Below are 15,767 nucleotides of genomic sequence, written 5' to 3'. Positions count from 1 at the left end.
TGAGGGAACTGTGAGGGAGCCCTGAGGGGAGCCCTGAAGGGAACTGTGAGGGAGCCCTGAGGGGAGCTCTGAGGGGAGCTCTGAGGGAGCCCTGAGGGAACTGTGAGGGAGCCCTGAGGGGAGCTCTGAGGGGAGCTGTGAGGGAGCCCTGAAGGGAACTGTGAGGGAGCCCTGAGGGGAGCTCTGAGGGGAGCCCTGAAGGGAACTGTGAGGGAGCCCTGAAGGGAACTGTGAGGGAGCCCTGAGGGGAGCGCTGAGGGAGCCCTGTGGGAGCCCTGCGGGGAGTCCCGCGGCGGCCGGCGCAGCCCGCTGGCGCCCCCCGACCCTCCGGCGGCCGCTGTGCCTCGGCGGGGCGGCGCCGCCCGTTACCTGAGGGGCCGCGGCCGCGCGGCGGGGCGGGGCGCGGGCGGGGGCGGGGCGTGGGGCGGGGCGGGGCGGTGGCCAATGAGCGGGGGGGCGGGCGGTGGCGCCCGGCGCGCGGCGCTCTTAAGGCGGCGCCGCGGGCTGTCAGCGGCAGAGGGCGGCGAGGGCTCGACGGCGCGGCCATGGCCGCCCTCAACGGCGCCGTGGAGAACGGGCAGCCTGACAGGAAGGTGCCGCCGCTACCGCGGCCCCTGCGGAGCCTGGAGGTGAAGTTCACCAAGGTGAGCTGTCGAGGGGATGGTGGGTGGTGGTCTTTGTCGTGCCGTTGCTGGTGCGCTCGGTGGTGTCAGGCAGGTGAGGTGTTTTTTCAATATAAAGTTTTTCCTCCCTCGCTGTCATTTTTCTCATTTTTTTTTTTTTTTATTATTATTCCTCCTGCTGCCTTAGACAGTCGGTTTATGGGGGTGTAAGTGTGGCTGAGTGACTGGAGCAAGCAGGTGACTGGTATTTCTAAGGGAGCTGCTGTTGCCTCAATCCCTAAAGCCCAACAAACCAACTTTTTTTTTAGGGGGAAAAAACCCAAACACCAAACTTGAGGTGCTGCCCCACATGCCCGTGGGCCCCTCTCCCTGGCAGCGTGGCAGGCCTGGGTGCCGATTAGCAGCAGGCCTGCTGCGCCACGCTGGCCTGTCCCCTCCCGGTCACCCTGACGGCCATCTTCCCAACCACCCCACGCAGTTCTCCCAAACCCACTCAGCAAATGCTTTTAGCATCATGTTAGCATTTGGTGAAATCGGATTTAAATGGGGCCAGCCCAGGCAGAGGGGAGAAAGGCTTTATCTGTGAGGAAGCTGCTTGCCTGGGTTGTGTTCAGCCGTCCTTGACCTGGTGGGATGAGGCTCAGCTGGGAGGGGGTTCAGGGCTGGGCTGGGCCTGGGCCCTGGTGAGCGCAGGGAACGTGGAGAAGGGCCAGTGTCCTACAGGACTGAGCCTTGTCAAAGGGCTCTGTGTTGGGACTGGAGCTCCCGAAGAGGAGCGGTGTTCACGTGTGTCTTGTTGGTGGCTCACTGTCCCAACAGAGCTCATCCATGGTCTCCCTGCAGGATGAGGAGTCAGGCAGCAAGCCCATACCGCTCTCCATCGAGCTCCCCTTTAAATGACCACTAAACAGTTGCTTCTCACCTTTCGGATTTAACCAAAGGCTCCTGAGCTTGACAGCTCTGTCCCTCAGAGGCAAGGCTGGTGTTTGTGTGGAGCTGAGCACTGCTGCAGAAATATCTGCTCCCTAACACAGCCGTAACTCTGTGATAGCCGAGCCGCTTTTTGTTCCACAGCAGCCTGACCCGCTGTCTTGCGCAGTAGGGAAAATACCCTGGCTGGTTATGCTGCTAGGCAGCCTTGACTGCCATAATTTGAACTATGTGGCTGGACTAAAAGTGCTGGAGGAGCTGAAAGAGTATATTAATTACTGTTACATTTCTGTATCAAGGATTTAAAAAAAAAAAAAAAAAGCAGAACTTGAAGTTCGTTCTCTTGCGGTGAGAAGTAGTAAACGGTGATAGCTTATCCGGTGAGGTGTTGATTTGAATTATGCATCCAAAGGACTGAAACACATTAACAATTAGTGGTAATCACTGGATTAGATTAATTTTTAACATCCTAAATTTATCTACTTTTTCTTTGTAAGATAAACTTGTCATTTAGCAGCAAATTGGATCTGCAGCTGCTGGTTGCAGAATGGCGTAATGCTGCACAAGCAGCTCTTTCCTGCATCCAAAATGGACACAGCCATTAGGGTTCTTCTTAAACATCCAGATGTTCTGTTTTTTGTTATTTTTATTGTTGTGAACACTCTTAAATACTCCTTAGGGATCTGATCCTGCAGCCATGTATGTTTTAAAACACGCGGTTTTTATTCTCCGGAGTTTTGCCAGAGACTCTGTGTACTAAATGTATCAAGGTAGTCTCTTAAAAGTGGAAACCAATGTTAATTAAAAGTGTGAATTTGACATTTGATCTGATGCTCCCGGTGCATCTGAGAAAATAATGAGCCACAGTCAGTTTTCATAAAACTGCGAGGGGTTTTCTACAAGCTCTGAGTTTCACCAGATGTTTACAGCTGACGGCACACTTTCCTCCGCTTAGCGGAGATTTTTATTTTCAGTTCTACCAGTTATGGGTCTGGGGGAGAGGAAAAATTTTCAACAAAGATCTTACTTATAGAGCAGCTTAATGCTTGTCACGAATGTGTGATGGAAGTGATCTGTCCACAATCCTGTGTCCCAAAGCCTGGGTATGGAGCATGAACAGCTGATATGCTATTCTGTTTGATTTCAAGTCCTGGCACCAAAGACTCTGGCTGTGTGGTGTGATTCCCAGAATGATGCCAGCATATATGTTACATTTAAAACAGCCTGGTCCTGTCACTCTGGAGTTTTACTACTTATTCTAGGAACATTAATTCTATGTGAAAGGGTTGGAAGGGGAATGCAGTGTTGAATGAGGAGGAAAGTCAGCATCCTTTCCTAATCCTTAGTGTGTGAGCATATACCTGATGCTGTAATTTTACATTTCCTATCATATCTCCCACATTTATAATATGACTTTATTTGTTAGTGAAACAAAGGAAAACTGAATTTAAAATGTAAATGTTAAAATGCAGCCCTTGGATAATAGAGATAGTTTGGGAGCATCAGTGTCAAGTTAGTTAATATTTCTAACATTATATCTTTTCTTGTGACTTCACTTGGCAACTTTTTTGCCAAAATTTTCTTCCTGCCTGTCTGAAACAGGTGGGTCTTAAAGTGCAGCTTCTATGCCAGTTACATCTCAGGTGCTCTTTGCAGAAATAGTCAGGAGAAACTCTTTTCAGGAAAAAAGCTGCACAAGGAAAGAAAGCTATGACCCAAAGCAGTGGGAATTCCGAATGTAAGGGATGCAACATTAATCTCCTGGTGGTGTGTAGAGACTCATAAACAAGACTGCAAATGTGGATGACTTCCAAGTAAAAGTACTAGCTTACAGCCGTGAACAGGCTACTAATAAAGATTACTTCATCTAATCTTAAAGTATATTTATAAAATATAACACTGCCAAGTTAGATCACAGTGTGGATAAGATGCATGTTGAATCAATTAATTGTATATAGGTATTAATGTTCTGTTTACAGTGAGTAACAACACTCTAGTATTTAATGCATTTTGAGTTACGCAACACTAGGACTGTTTGTTCTTGCTCTGAAAATGCAATATTTTGAAACACTTAAATCTTGTCACAGACGACTCCAAGTGACGTAGGAGGCTTGATCTAGCCTGTAACAGGGCATAGTGGGGTAGAACTGAGCCAGTCCTTATCCTCCTCTGGACAGTGCTATGGGGGAAAGTCATGGAAGTAGTCCAGGGCAGGACACGAACAACCAAGTAATATTGTACATTGACCTTCCAGTTGTAGCATGTAACAAGGGGCTGCTTTTGCCCGAACCATATGAGTTTCTCTTGGTGTGTGCTTGCTGTTCCCATGGAGATGTATTTCAAAGACTGTCTGTTTTTCATTGCCAAATTATGGTGTTACACTGTGTGGGCCCCATCCTCTACTCAAAACTAACTGGGTGCATGAAGGCTTTTTCATCTGTTCTCTGACTCAGGTTCTAGTTTGGATAAATGCTGTTTGTATCGCAAACAGTCTCCCTGGGAGAGAGACTGAACATGCTTGATTCTGCCATCAATGGAAATTGAAGAGCCTCAGGACCTTTGAGGAGTACTCGTGGTTTTTTGAATTGTCTACATCAGGATTGTTTTTTTTTTTTTCCCCTCCTCCCCATCCCACTCCCCTTGCTCTCTCTTCAGATATTTATTAACAATGAATGGCATGAGTCTACAAGTGGAAAGAAGTTCCCCACCTACAACCCTTCAACGCTGGAGAAAATTTGTGACATTGAGGAAGGAGACAAGGTAAGTGTTGTTGGGAAGACAGTGCTAAAGACAATTTCCAAAGGAATTCCTTTTGTAGGGAAGCACATAGAGGAAAAGCTGGCTTTTAACAACCGCATACATCTGGCTAGACTAAGTGGAGGTCTGGGACACTAGATGGGCTGCTTGAGAATTACACGGGGTGGGTGGGATCAATCCCATCCAAATTGGCCGAGTCGCTTTCCCTGGTAGGAACTGTCTGCCAAACATTGTCAGAGAAATGACATTCAGCATCCTTCTTGTGTTATAGACTGGAAGGAAGCAGCCGCTCTGAGGAAATAGCAGTGATGGTGTATGCACATCCTTGGCAGGACCTGGGCCTTGTGTTGGGAGTGGTTTATAGACAAGCTGTATGGCAGTCTGTCAGAGACACTGAACTGAAACTCACCCTTTTTAAAACACAATTAACAAATAACCTGAGTGCATGGGGGAATTTAAGCTCAGTCATGCAAACACTGCCCACTTTCTGCTAGAGATGTGGTGCTACTTTTCCAATCGGTATCATGAGTTCTAGGCTCCTGCACAAATGTGGCAACTCAGTTAAAACCAAACCAGTATATCTTAACTTTAGTAGTCCCTAGCCCTAGATTAGCCTGGGACATAACTGCTTGAGTTTAGTAACAGTCTGAGGTGAGGAACAATCAGATGTGACACTCTGTCCAAAACAGCTCATCATGTATAGGCCATCTGGCCTGATCTATGGGAAAGAGCTGGCTCAAGAGCTGGCTTTTTGCAGCATGTCATGGGAAGGTGATTCATAGCTTCTCTGCTGTACCAGGGCTTTGGCTGCTCATTGCTGTGGTCAGTAAGTGACAGGCAGTGTGGGCATTTCTGCCTGTACTGTGGTATCTCTTTTTCTTGATATCTAAGCTTGACCAACACTCGTGAGACCCTGTGCCTGGTTTCCAGCCAGGTAGCTGCCTTGGGGATCCTTTCTTAGCAGGAGTGATACTAGCTGAGCAGGCGCGGTGTGTTTCCTGGTGTTATACTGTGTAGAGATAGGATCAAACTGGCTTGGCAATACAAGTCTCCTGCATGCAAATGGTGTGTAAGGTAGCCCTTCTTGGTTGGCACTAAAGCAGTCTGAGACCTCTTGCCATGGGTGATCTGTGCAGCCATTGGATAATCACAGTTTGAGGTAGAAGCAAACATTATGTATAATTTATTTATACAAACTGGGTAGGACGCAACTGTGTTTAATTGCAGTGACATGTAAACAGTGGAGTTGAAGTTAACGCTGATGCAACTGTATTTTTCTAGGCAGAATCCGTGACGTTGTTATTATTACCTGAGCTAAGTGTCTCCTCAAGCAGTTACAGAGCATTACATGAGTATTTCAAACCTGCTTCTTAATGGCTTGGTTAAAGAAAATTGTTATGCAGAGCTAAAAGGCCAATTTTGCAGCTTGCCTCCTTGAGACATGTCCCTGCCTGAATTCAAGGATAACTTTCAGCATCTAGCTTGCAGGAGAGTCACTGTAAACCTTTCCTTGGGGCCAGCCTCAGAGCCCTCTGCCCATGAATACTCAGGATAGGTGGCTGTCTCCTCAGTGCATAGAATAATTACAGGCAAGAATGCAAGTTAGCTGCACCTTGGGTGTTGAAAGCTTCTTCTGCTACCTTTTCACATCACACTTAAAAAAAAAAAATATATATATATTTTTTCTCTAAGTAGATTTTTTTTTTTTTTAATTGCAAGGGACTGAGTAGGGTTAGGCATAGATCTGGATTAGTTGGAAAACAGTCATGAGTGAGAAGCATCCCAAACTAGCTGTTTGGCTACTGGTGACACTTGACTGTCCCACTGTCCTCTGGCAGACTGAGTCCCCTGAGACTTCCTTTGCCTTGGTTGAACATCCCATCCAGTTTTGGAGTTACCACAGAAAGAGGTGAGTTGTGTTTGGTGCTTTCCAGTGTCTTGTCCCCTCGTGCCACTGTACTTGTCTGTGGCACTTCCTGGTACTGGCTCTGCCTTCACAGCAGGCTGGGAGCAGGACTCTACTTCCCTAGCCCTGAACAGAAACCTGCCCCTCCCTGGCTGTGCAGAGCGTGTTTTGCTTAGCCTGCACGTGAGGGGTGGGAATTTGGCAGCTGATATCTCAGCGATGACAGTTTGGTCTGGTGCTGAAACTTGGCCAATGCTTTATGAGGCTAGGAGCAAAGGTTTTGTTGTTTGTTCTTTAGTTGCAGACTTTAACACAGAATTGCCCTTGATGGGATAGTTGGGGGGATAAAGGGAGTCTTGTGTGGAAAAAGAAGCACTGAAAATAAAATGGCAAATACTTCCCACTGGCTACTTGGAGACTTTCTGTCTCCTAAATAACAGTTTAGTGTCCAATTGTTTGCCACGTTGATAACAAAGAAGGAATAACTTTCTTCATTAAACTTCTGCCCTCAGTGAATCGTGCAGCCTCAGAACTTCCAACCTGTCTCAGTGTTACCATGGGAAGGCAAAAATACTTGTCATTGTCATTTCTCTGGTGTCGGTGATAACACTTGAAGACAGGCTTTTTTTTTCTTCTAGCAGCTTGCTAACATGCAGTGAGGACAGGAGGAAAGGTGCTTCTTCCCCACAGGAGTGCCCAGCTCAGCTGGCTGCTGCAGAGTGGGCAGCAGGTCCACAGCTGTGACTGTCGAGCAGACTTGATGCTGTGGAGTGTCTGTCATGATCATTTCTAAGCAGTTCACTATCCCATGTCAATCTCTGAAGGGTTGTAAGAGGGTTTTGTTCACAGTCACCCTGCCCATCTCAGATTGCAGTGGTAAGAGGCTGCAGGAATATTGTTCCCTACAACCGACTTGCAATGCCCTCAATGGTTTTGGGCACTTTGGGCTGTTAAGATGTTGTTTGTAGCTGGTTTAAACTTGAGTTCAAAAGTTAAAGCAATGCAGTGTGTAGACTGTTTGTAGGGAAACAGGTCAGAAAAACCTCTTCTAATTGAGAGACTGTGACATGTTCATGCCTTATGTCAGAAAAGTGCCTTTCCAAAGATGTTCATAGTGGACACTTTTTCAAGAAGTTAGTAATTGGATTGAGAAAGGCAGTCTCCATGGGTGTGCTCCATCCCTGGCATGTCTCCATACTGGCCAAACTGAAGCAGTGTTGTGTATACGGAGCCTGAAGCAGAGCAGGGCTTTTTGCAGGTATTTTCCCTGCTCACGGAGCCAGTGGGTCGATGGTCTCCACTGTGCACTGCAGCCTGCTGCTGAGGCAGGAGAGAGGAAAAGGGTTAGTATAGAAATGGAGCAGCGATGAGCAGGACTTGAGGAAGGTAGAGGAGGTAGCTTAGAACAAAGAATAGTGTGAGTTTGTTCAGGGGAAAATGGTATGTGGTTGTGTAACTGGGGCTTGTATCATAAGGCAAACATCCAAGGTGGGTATGAAGGTTTGCAGGCATTTCCCAATGCTGCAATGCTTGACTTTGCAATCTTAATATTCTCTTAGTGGAGCTTTTTATGTAATACTCAGTAAATCTGTATAGATTAGAACTGAGCAACAGGATGCACAGACCTCCTCCTCTTTGTGGTTTTGTACACCACAGTGTGTCCCTGGCACCTTGACAGTTACGAGTCTCTTTGTCACGCATTGTGCCTACCTATTGCAACATGCCTGCAATGAACATGCCATTCAGACTCCCCTAATGCCTAGTCATAACAGGATGGATTAAGAATGGCATTTCATCCTTCCTGAAGAATTTCGTTGGTTTTGCTGGTCTCTCAGGCCTATTGAGGCTGTGCAGGCTCCCAAGATCTCACTTGGTGGTGCTACCCCCGAGGGTGTTTTGAGAAAGCCTTTTTTGCTTGTGTGGTAGTGACTGCAGTCTCAAAGGCGCTATGTGTACCCAGCATGTCCTGAGAAAAGAGACAAGAATGGAGACGACCAGTTTTTGCAGGAGCTGCAGCGGGGCTCAGGTGCTCCCATGTTTAGAGGATGGAGAAGGTCTGGGCATACACTGAAGTCCTCTGTCCCCACAGCCATCTCATCCCAGTTCTGTGAGTGCCAGGGTGGTGGGAAGTCCCTCAGTACCGAGGGCATGCTGAGCTGTGGCTTGTGCCACTGCAGAACCAATGCTCTGCAAATCAGTGTTCCCAGCCTGGTCACAGAAGCTAATTAATTGCTGCTAAGAGAAGACTTGTTTAAACAGGATACTTCTCATGTTTCTTTGTCTGCTTTGTCACATAAAATATTGCCTTCTTTCAGCTTGAGTCTTCATTCCAGCAGGAGGGATGGGGAGTACATAAGTGTACAGTGCCTGGTGGTGCTTTCTGGATATTGTGATGTGCCAGTTTGAATCCAGATCAGTTCAAGTGAAGCAACTATTCCAAAGGCCTGTTCTGCCTGTGGGTGGTGACGACCAGGCAGGAGGTGCTTGCCTGTGCACAGCAGCTGCTTGCTACCTCTGCCTCACCAGCACCCTTGTTTGACCAGAGCCGTTCTTAACCCCTTGTAACAGCACAAGTTTCCTCCAATGGTTTCCCCATCACTACCCTTCCAAAAGGGTGGGGTTCTTTTCTTGGCAGTATAGGTCAGAGTGTTTTAAAGCTGTGTAATCTTCTTGTAAAGAAAAGGAGCCAAATTTAGTGTAAGGTGCCATTTCAGTGGGTGATGACTTGCTGTTTTCTCCATGAACTTTTGCTGTAAGAAGGCAACGTAAGTCTCCCCATAACATTTTTCTTGGTTGAGCACCACACATTTCCCCATGGGAGAATGGCCAGACCTTGTTGGATCAGCACAGAGGCTTACTTTGTAACTGTATTCAGACAAGACTTGAGATAAGACCTAAATGAGAGCAACTGGTGAAGTGCTATGAGGAATGATCAAGGTCTGAATCCCTCCCTCCTTTCCTACCCCCTTGAGCCACATATTGCAGCGAGGTGCAAGCTCTCCATCAGCTGAAGTGAGGCACGGGCTGTGCCAGACGTTACATAGAGCAGGATTCTGTCCAAAGCCAGGGTGAAGTATGCTTTATGTATGCTTGGGGCACAGTCTTGGCCTCGTGGATGCTGATGGCAGTGTTCCCATTGACTTCATTGGGTCGGCAGGTTGCCCTTAGCTTTACTTTTTTCAATCAATGTATTTGGGAAGAAGGGAGGAGTCCAGGGCATATTGTGGCGAGAGCAAATGCATGAAGCTTCTCTGGGGCTGGTGAGGTGGGGAGAGAGGGAATTTTCTGCTAGCCTGAGTAGTAACAGGGTTAAATTTGGTCCAGAGTATGGTAATGCAGTTGGGAGATGAAGGGAGAGTGGCACTAAGTCTGTGTAAGTGAAATACCTTTGTCATAGCACTGAACAACAAAGCCCTTCCCAGTTGGTAGAAGTGTTCTGGAAGTGTGATCTAGGACCTAAGGGAGCTTTTTCAGTGTGTTAACTGTTACCGGCATAGGTTCCAGTGGGACTGAATGGTGGTATCTGAGCTGTGATTACTCCCCTGGATAAAACCATGATCTCTCTTGTGGGGGACTTTCCTTCCCACACTTGTTCAGAGGAGGATGATTCATTCAGGCCAATGGACTGTTAAGCTTAGGAAAGCTGTAATGGGAACAGAATTGGGATCTTGTTTCTCCATCCTCCCCCTTACACTTACATCCTGTATCAGCAGGAACATGATTCTAGATTATTGTATAAACAAGACAGTTGCATAAAATTACCCTTGAAAGACACTGTTGGTACTCTGACCCCAAGGTTGTTTATGAGACCAGGCCAAACCCAGAACTTATTGCAGGCTTGGGTCCAAATCCAGGAGTAAAATGGGAATGGTTTTGTCAGACAACTTGGTTTTAGTTACCACAGCATCATTTAGGAAGTAGCCTGATGGGGGTTTCTGTGCCATTGTCCAGCTCCTTCCTTGTAACCGAAGGTTTTCTTGTGTATGTGGCTACTCTAGCCTGATGTGGATAATGCCGTAGAAGCAGCAAAGGCAGCATTCCAGAGGGGGTCTCCGTGGAGACAGATGGATGCCCTAAGCAGAGGACGACTCCTGCACAAACTGGCTGATCTTCTGGAGCGAGACAGAGTCATCCTGGCAGTAAGTACCATGAGCAGTGATAAACCAGCAACAGTTGGCTCAACTCAGATTCAACCCTCTGATTTTGTTGCATCCATATCTACTTACTGTATTTCTTTTCTCTCCTGTTATGAAGGAGAAGAGACCATGCAGGAATCGTAGCTTATCTTCTTCATTCTGCAGAATGATTTTTAAGTGTCTTGGAAGAAGGCTGCTAATTCTTCTATATAGTTGACTACTTCAAAACTTTAGCTAGTTATTGAAGTGATTACATATATCAATACTTAAATTTTCAAAGATATAAGCATATTCTTTTAGTTTAGCAGACATCAATGTCCATAGCTGTCTTCTGGTTTTTATCTTAAAAAACAAAACCAACACCAAAACAAACAACAAAAAAAAAGCCAAACAAAAAACGCCAAAACCACCACAAACCACCACAACTGACTTGGTCCTTGCAAAAATGCAAGGCCAGTTTGATTTCTTTGCAAATTGCTTTCCCTAAAATGGGGGGCTGGAAAGAGAATCTTTCTCTTGCTGGATGTCATCCAAAGTTTAAAATATGTGTAAGTGAGAACTGTTTCTTTCCTTACTGAGTGTACTGGCTCAGGAAAATCTCTTTATAGTCATGAAGCTGTGTTAACTTGGACTTCTGCACTGGAGAACTATTGCTAATGATTCCCCATCCTATCCTGAAGGAGTCCTTCTGGTGCAGAACAAGGGGAGTAGGACCTAAGCTAAAATGTGCTGCAGCTGGTAAGAAGTCTTTAGACTCTATGGGCCTTGGACATCTTTCCCAATTGTGCCCACAGACCCTAGCATCTCTCAGCTTAGAGCTGCTGTCAGTCCATAGCTAAGATCTTGCACCTAAGCACTCACAAGTTCAGTGCTGCACTTTGGCTCTGCTTGTCTTCAGGAGAGTGGCATTTATGACATTCAGTGCTTTTAGATGTGTTTAAGTTCCTGAGCTGATGTCCCACAGAGTTCAGTAGGACTTAACATACGTGGGATGTGCTTAGGAGCCCCTGCTTGCATGACTATTTTGAGCCAGGTCTCTTTCTCCAACACAGTGTCTCAACCACATGACAGCCTCCAGTTTCAGCAAGACAAAACCAAAAAATCCAGGTCTGAAGGGAATTCTGGCCAGCAAATAAAAGGGGGTAGGAAGGGGAATATATATATATACATACATATATATATATATACACACACATATATATGTGTATGTGTGCATCTGTTCATTTTCTGCTCACTTTATGTGACTTCAGAGGGCCCTCTTTTTCCATAAACCAGGACACATTTCAAGCTTTCTTCTGTCCTTCTGATCTGGGAGGGCTTGTTTGGCATTGTTATTTTCACTGCAGAAAACCAGCCGTAGCTGTCTTGGCTGCGTGCTAAGTAATGACTTATAAAAAATCAGTTGTTTTAACAGACATTCAGAGTGGATAACAATCCTGGTCATTCCAAGGGGAATGTCTGTTCGAGTGCTGTTTGGACCCTAATGTCTGTGGAAGATGACGGGGTATGACTTCATATGTAAACAAAGATGTTTCATTCTACCAAGGGATAGTACTTCCTTTATGGATGTGCTGGCTATTTGCACCAATATCCCATTTAATGACCTGAGTACAGAACAAAGCATTCACTGAGCTAATGTCCAGAACAGTGAGAAGGACACAGGCTGAGACTGGACTTCATTTAGAGCTGCGCAGCATCAGTGGAGCTTTAGTGAAGCAACTTTTCACTTGCTTTAGTGTCAGCACAGATCTGAGCCCAAAGGTTACTTTATCAGAACCCTGTAAAAAATGTGTTTTCTATCATCCTGTGGACAAAAGAGGCTTCTCAGAGGTTGGTCTTAGGGCAGTGAATTAGAAAAAAAAATAGATTTCCAAGTAAAAGGAAAGTGAGTCTGACTGATTTCACTGACACCATCTGGAATCCAGAACATCTGCATCGGGGGGTCAGATATGGTGAAGTCATGACTCTCACATGGTTTCCGACCAGTGCCCCAGACCACAGCCCAGTATCCCACCCACAGCCACCTTCTGGGGGCTTTGGGAAGATGTGCTTTCATTGCAATCACTGAACAAAGCAACTTCTGTACGGGTCACGGTTATTTGGTCTAGTCTCCCTTCTACCTTATTTGTATTAACAAGCTTGTTCCTTAAATATAAGGGGAGGGAAGGAAAGCCCATGTCTGTGGCACAAGGCAAAATAAAATTGAGGAATTTCTCTAAAAGCTTTAAAAAAGAAAAACACACTGACTTGTCTGACAGTGCATACTTTTTTTTTTTTTTTTTTTTTTTTCAGACTCTAGAAACGATGGACACAGGAAAGCCTTTTCTGCAGGCTTATTTCATTGACCTGGAAGGTTGTATTAAAACACTCCGATACTATGCTGGATGGGCTGATAAAATTCAGGGCAGAACTATCCCAGTGGGTGAGTTCCTTCAGACCCAGTTTCATTGCTGGAATGGGATCAGGCTTGAGGGGGTGAGAGGGAGATGCATGGAAAGGCTGGCTCCTGAAAATCTGCAAAAATAACCTGCTTTTCCTTTCTATCTCAGGATGCATTTTAAGTAGATGTGTTTCAAGATTTAAACTAATGGGAGAAAAATGTGAATGGATGGATAAATCTCTGGAAAATAATGGATGGGTTCTCTTAAAATAGCAACAAAAGAGAAAGATTTTTGATTTTAAATTCAGACTAATTCTTAAAGAAAAAGCCCTACACATTATTGGGGAGTTTATCTGGTAACATTGTAATGAATTAAGGTGCAAGACAGCGTAAGGACAGAAGTTTCTAGGGAGAACTGTATGAAGGCAGCAGAGCTTGTGCTGTCCTAGATGCCACAGGAATGTGACAGATGGTTGATGTAGAATCTGCCACTATCTCCCCCCTCACTGGTGTTCCTGCATCCCTCACAGTGCTGGCTCACAGATGTTTAGAGAGATTGTGTAGTGCTTTTTCTTAACATTTATTAAAAAGAAGGTCCAAGATGCTGACTCATCTCAGGAGCCAAAGCACTGACCTCTTGGGAGGGACCTTGTCAAGTTGTCTGACACTTGAGAGAGGTTTTTCAAAATGTTTCCCAGTGACACTGCCCTGTTGTGTCAGGGACAGAGAGGACATTTTGGCTCAGCTATAGAAGCTTAAATATAGTCTCAGAGAGAACAACTTCAGACAGTGGATGTCCACGTGGCACAATGAACAATATGATATATTTTCAAAATCAGCCTGTTTTGTCCCTGCATGTGGGTAATCACTGAGGCTGTATGAAGGACAGGCACCGCAGACAAAAATTAGTCACCAGAGGAAGGGCTCTGAAGGGCTGAACTAGTTCAGCCTGTGCAGGCAGCAAAGGGAGCAGTGTCAGTCATATAAACTGAGATCTGTCACCTTCATTCAAACATGCAGCTTTGCTTGCCTGGACACTGCTTGTTTGTCCTGATTTGAGATCATTTCGAAAAACTGTAATGAGAAATGTTTGTGTTTTGTCAGATCTTCTCAATTAAACTAGGTTTTCAGCAAGAATGAATTTGTAAGGAAAATGCCTTTCCTGCTTTCTCTTTGAAAGAGTAATAGCAGTATTTTAAGATGAATGGCATTATTTTAGTCCCAGTGTTTCATCTCCTTGTGATTTCTTACCAGAAATGCAATTTCTGTTACACTGAATATGATTCCTGTACAAAATAGGTTTAAAAACTCTACCCTTCTGGGAGACAAGTACTTTGCTTCTTTCAGTGGGACACAACCTGAATGAAATTTGTGCTCGCTCTTCAGTGTGGTAGGGAGTTATCTTCCCTTTAACCTCAACACAGGGAGTTTGCAGAAGGGCTTGAACCCTTGCTTTGAAAAGGCTCCTCTGTGACCGTGACTATGAGCAGTGAGCTTTTGCTCTAAAAGACCTATTCTCAAATAGATCTTTATCTGCCTGGGGTGTCAGAGAGGCATGAGTTAAGATGAACAGATAGAGGGTTGTTTATATAATATGGTTCTAGTTCTGTCCCCAACCTGTTAGTGTGCAGTTGTCTTACACTCTTTCTGTAGAAGCAAGGATTTTCACTGTTTTGTCTTCCTTTATTCTTTTGTCTTGTAGATGAAAATTTTGTCTGTTTCACCAGGCATGAACCGATGGGTGTCTGTGGAGCTATAACTCCAGTAAGTAGCAGTGATGGTGCCCTATATCTCCTTTAGAACTGGAAGAAGTACATGTGCACCCCCCATCTTATGCTGCAGCCATTTGCTTCCTAGTTAAGTGCAGCTGTTCTGCAGGGAACTCCCATCACAGTTGCCTGATGTAGTTTCTTGTTTTACCCCCATGCCAATTGCTCTTGGCAACACAAAGTCCTCTGCAATGGAAGGGTGGGTCTCCTAATCAGATGCTCTGTTCCTCTGTAAGGCTGACACCAGTCACCAGAGACCAGTCAGAGCTCTCTGACTCTTGCACTGCCGGGACAACCATCTTGTCATTACATGTGCTAGCTTTTTGCTGCATAGTGTTGATGCATAGTTTTGAGTTTTAAATTTTATCCATTATTAATAACCCCTGGTGGTTCTCTGAGCTTTCTGTGATTAAATCGCACTGAATCGAATTTTCTTTCCCTTGAGGTCTCATTCACTGCTGAGGGGACAGTGTGTCTGGTTCTTGGAATTCTAGTTTTAGTGTGTGTTGCTTGCTCTGTTTAAACAGACAGCCAGGAAGACTTTACAGCTACATGGAAGGCATAGTTTGATCCTGTCTGGTTGTAAAGTGCTTTGAACGTGGTATCCTACAGGCCATAAGGCAAATGGTGGTATGCCAAAATTCTCTGTTTGGATACTCAGATTAATAAGAGTCCATGGAAGATTTTGACCTTTGGGATAAGGTTATAGGAGAGACTGAAAGAAGTGCATGTGGGGTACTGGATTTGCTGGACTGTGGGAATACCAGGTCTGGACCAGTTCCCAAAGTTATCTGGGGAAATGTTGCTCTTTCCTTCAGCAGGACTGATCTTCTATCCCTGGCAATAAGATGGTATAGTCTATAGCAATGTCAGGGTGATGCAAAGTGGAGGTGGTTAGTACTAGTTATCAGACGTTTGGCTTGATGTCTGCACAGCTTTTCTGGCTGAATAAGCAATGTGACTGCTTGTGAGAAATGAGAATTTGTGACTTAAGATCAAAACATCAGATCCTCATGTTGATCACCAATTAAAAGGTGTCTCCTGGTCACACGTCAGCCACCTTTGGCACTCAGCAATGCTTTTGGAAACTATCCCTTTAAAAGCCTACATGTAGGATGCTTTGGAGGGTCACTATAAGGGGACGTAGTGTCACTTCTAATATTTCAGGTTGACTCTACATCAACAGTAAATACAGTACAAAGTACAGAACTAAATTTGACTCGGGTTCAACACTGTGTTTGTAAAAAGGATGACTGGGATCAACAA

At 45.4% G+C, this 15,767-nt stretch overlaps 1 protein-coding gene across 1 annotated transcript in view; it reads left to right on the top strand.

The window, feature by feature from the left end:
* The first annotated feature begins 512 nt into the window (after nt 1–512).
* ALDH1A3 (aldehyde dehydrogenase 1 family member A3) overlaps nt 513–15,767 on the top strand; it is a 37,169-nt gene continuing 21,914 nt past the window's right edge. The window contains exons 1-5 of the mRNA XM_032994341.2: nt 513–644; nt 4,209–4,313; nt 10,215–10,355; nt 12,645–12,774; nt 14,435–14,496. Of these exons, the coding sequence (XP_032850232.2) occupies nt 546–644; nt 4,209–4,313; nt 10,215–10,355; nt 12,645–12,774; nt 14,435–14,496 (537 nt within the window). The 5' untranslated portion in view covers nt 513–545. The remainder of the gene's footprint in view (nt 645–4,208; nt 4,314–10,214; nt 10,356–12,644; nt 12,775–14,434; nt 14,497–15,767) is intronic.

This window comes from Tyto alba, unplaced genomic scaffold, assembly GCF_018691265.1.
Source record: "Tyto alba isolate M040663 unplaced genomic scaffold, T.alba_DEE_v4.0 Super-Scaffold_41, whole genome shotgun sequence".
NCBI lineage: Eukaryota > Metazoa > Chordata > Aves > Strigiformes > Tytonidae > Tyto > Tyto alba.
This window is presented reverse-complemented; position numbering and strand designations above follow the sequence as displayed.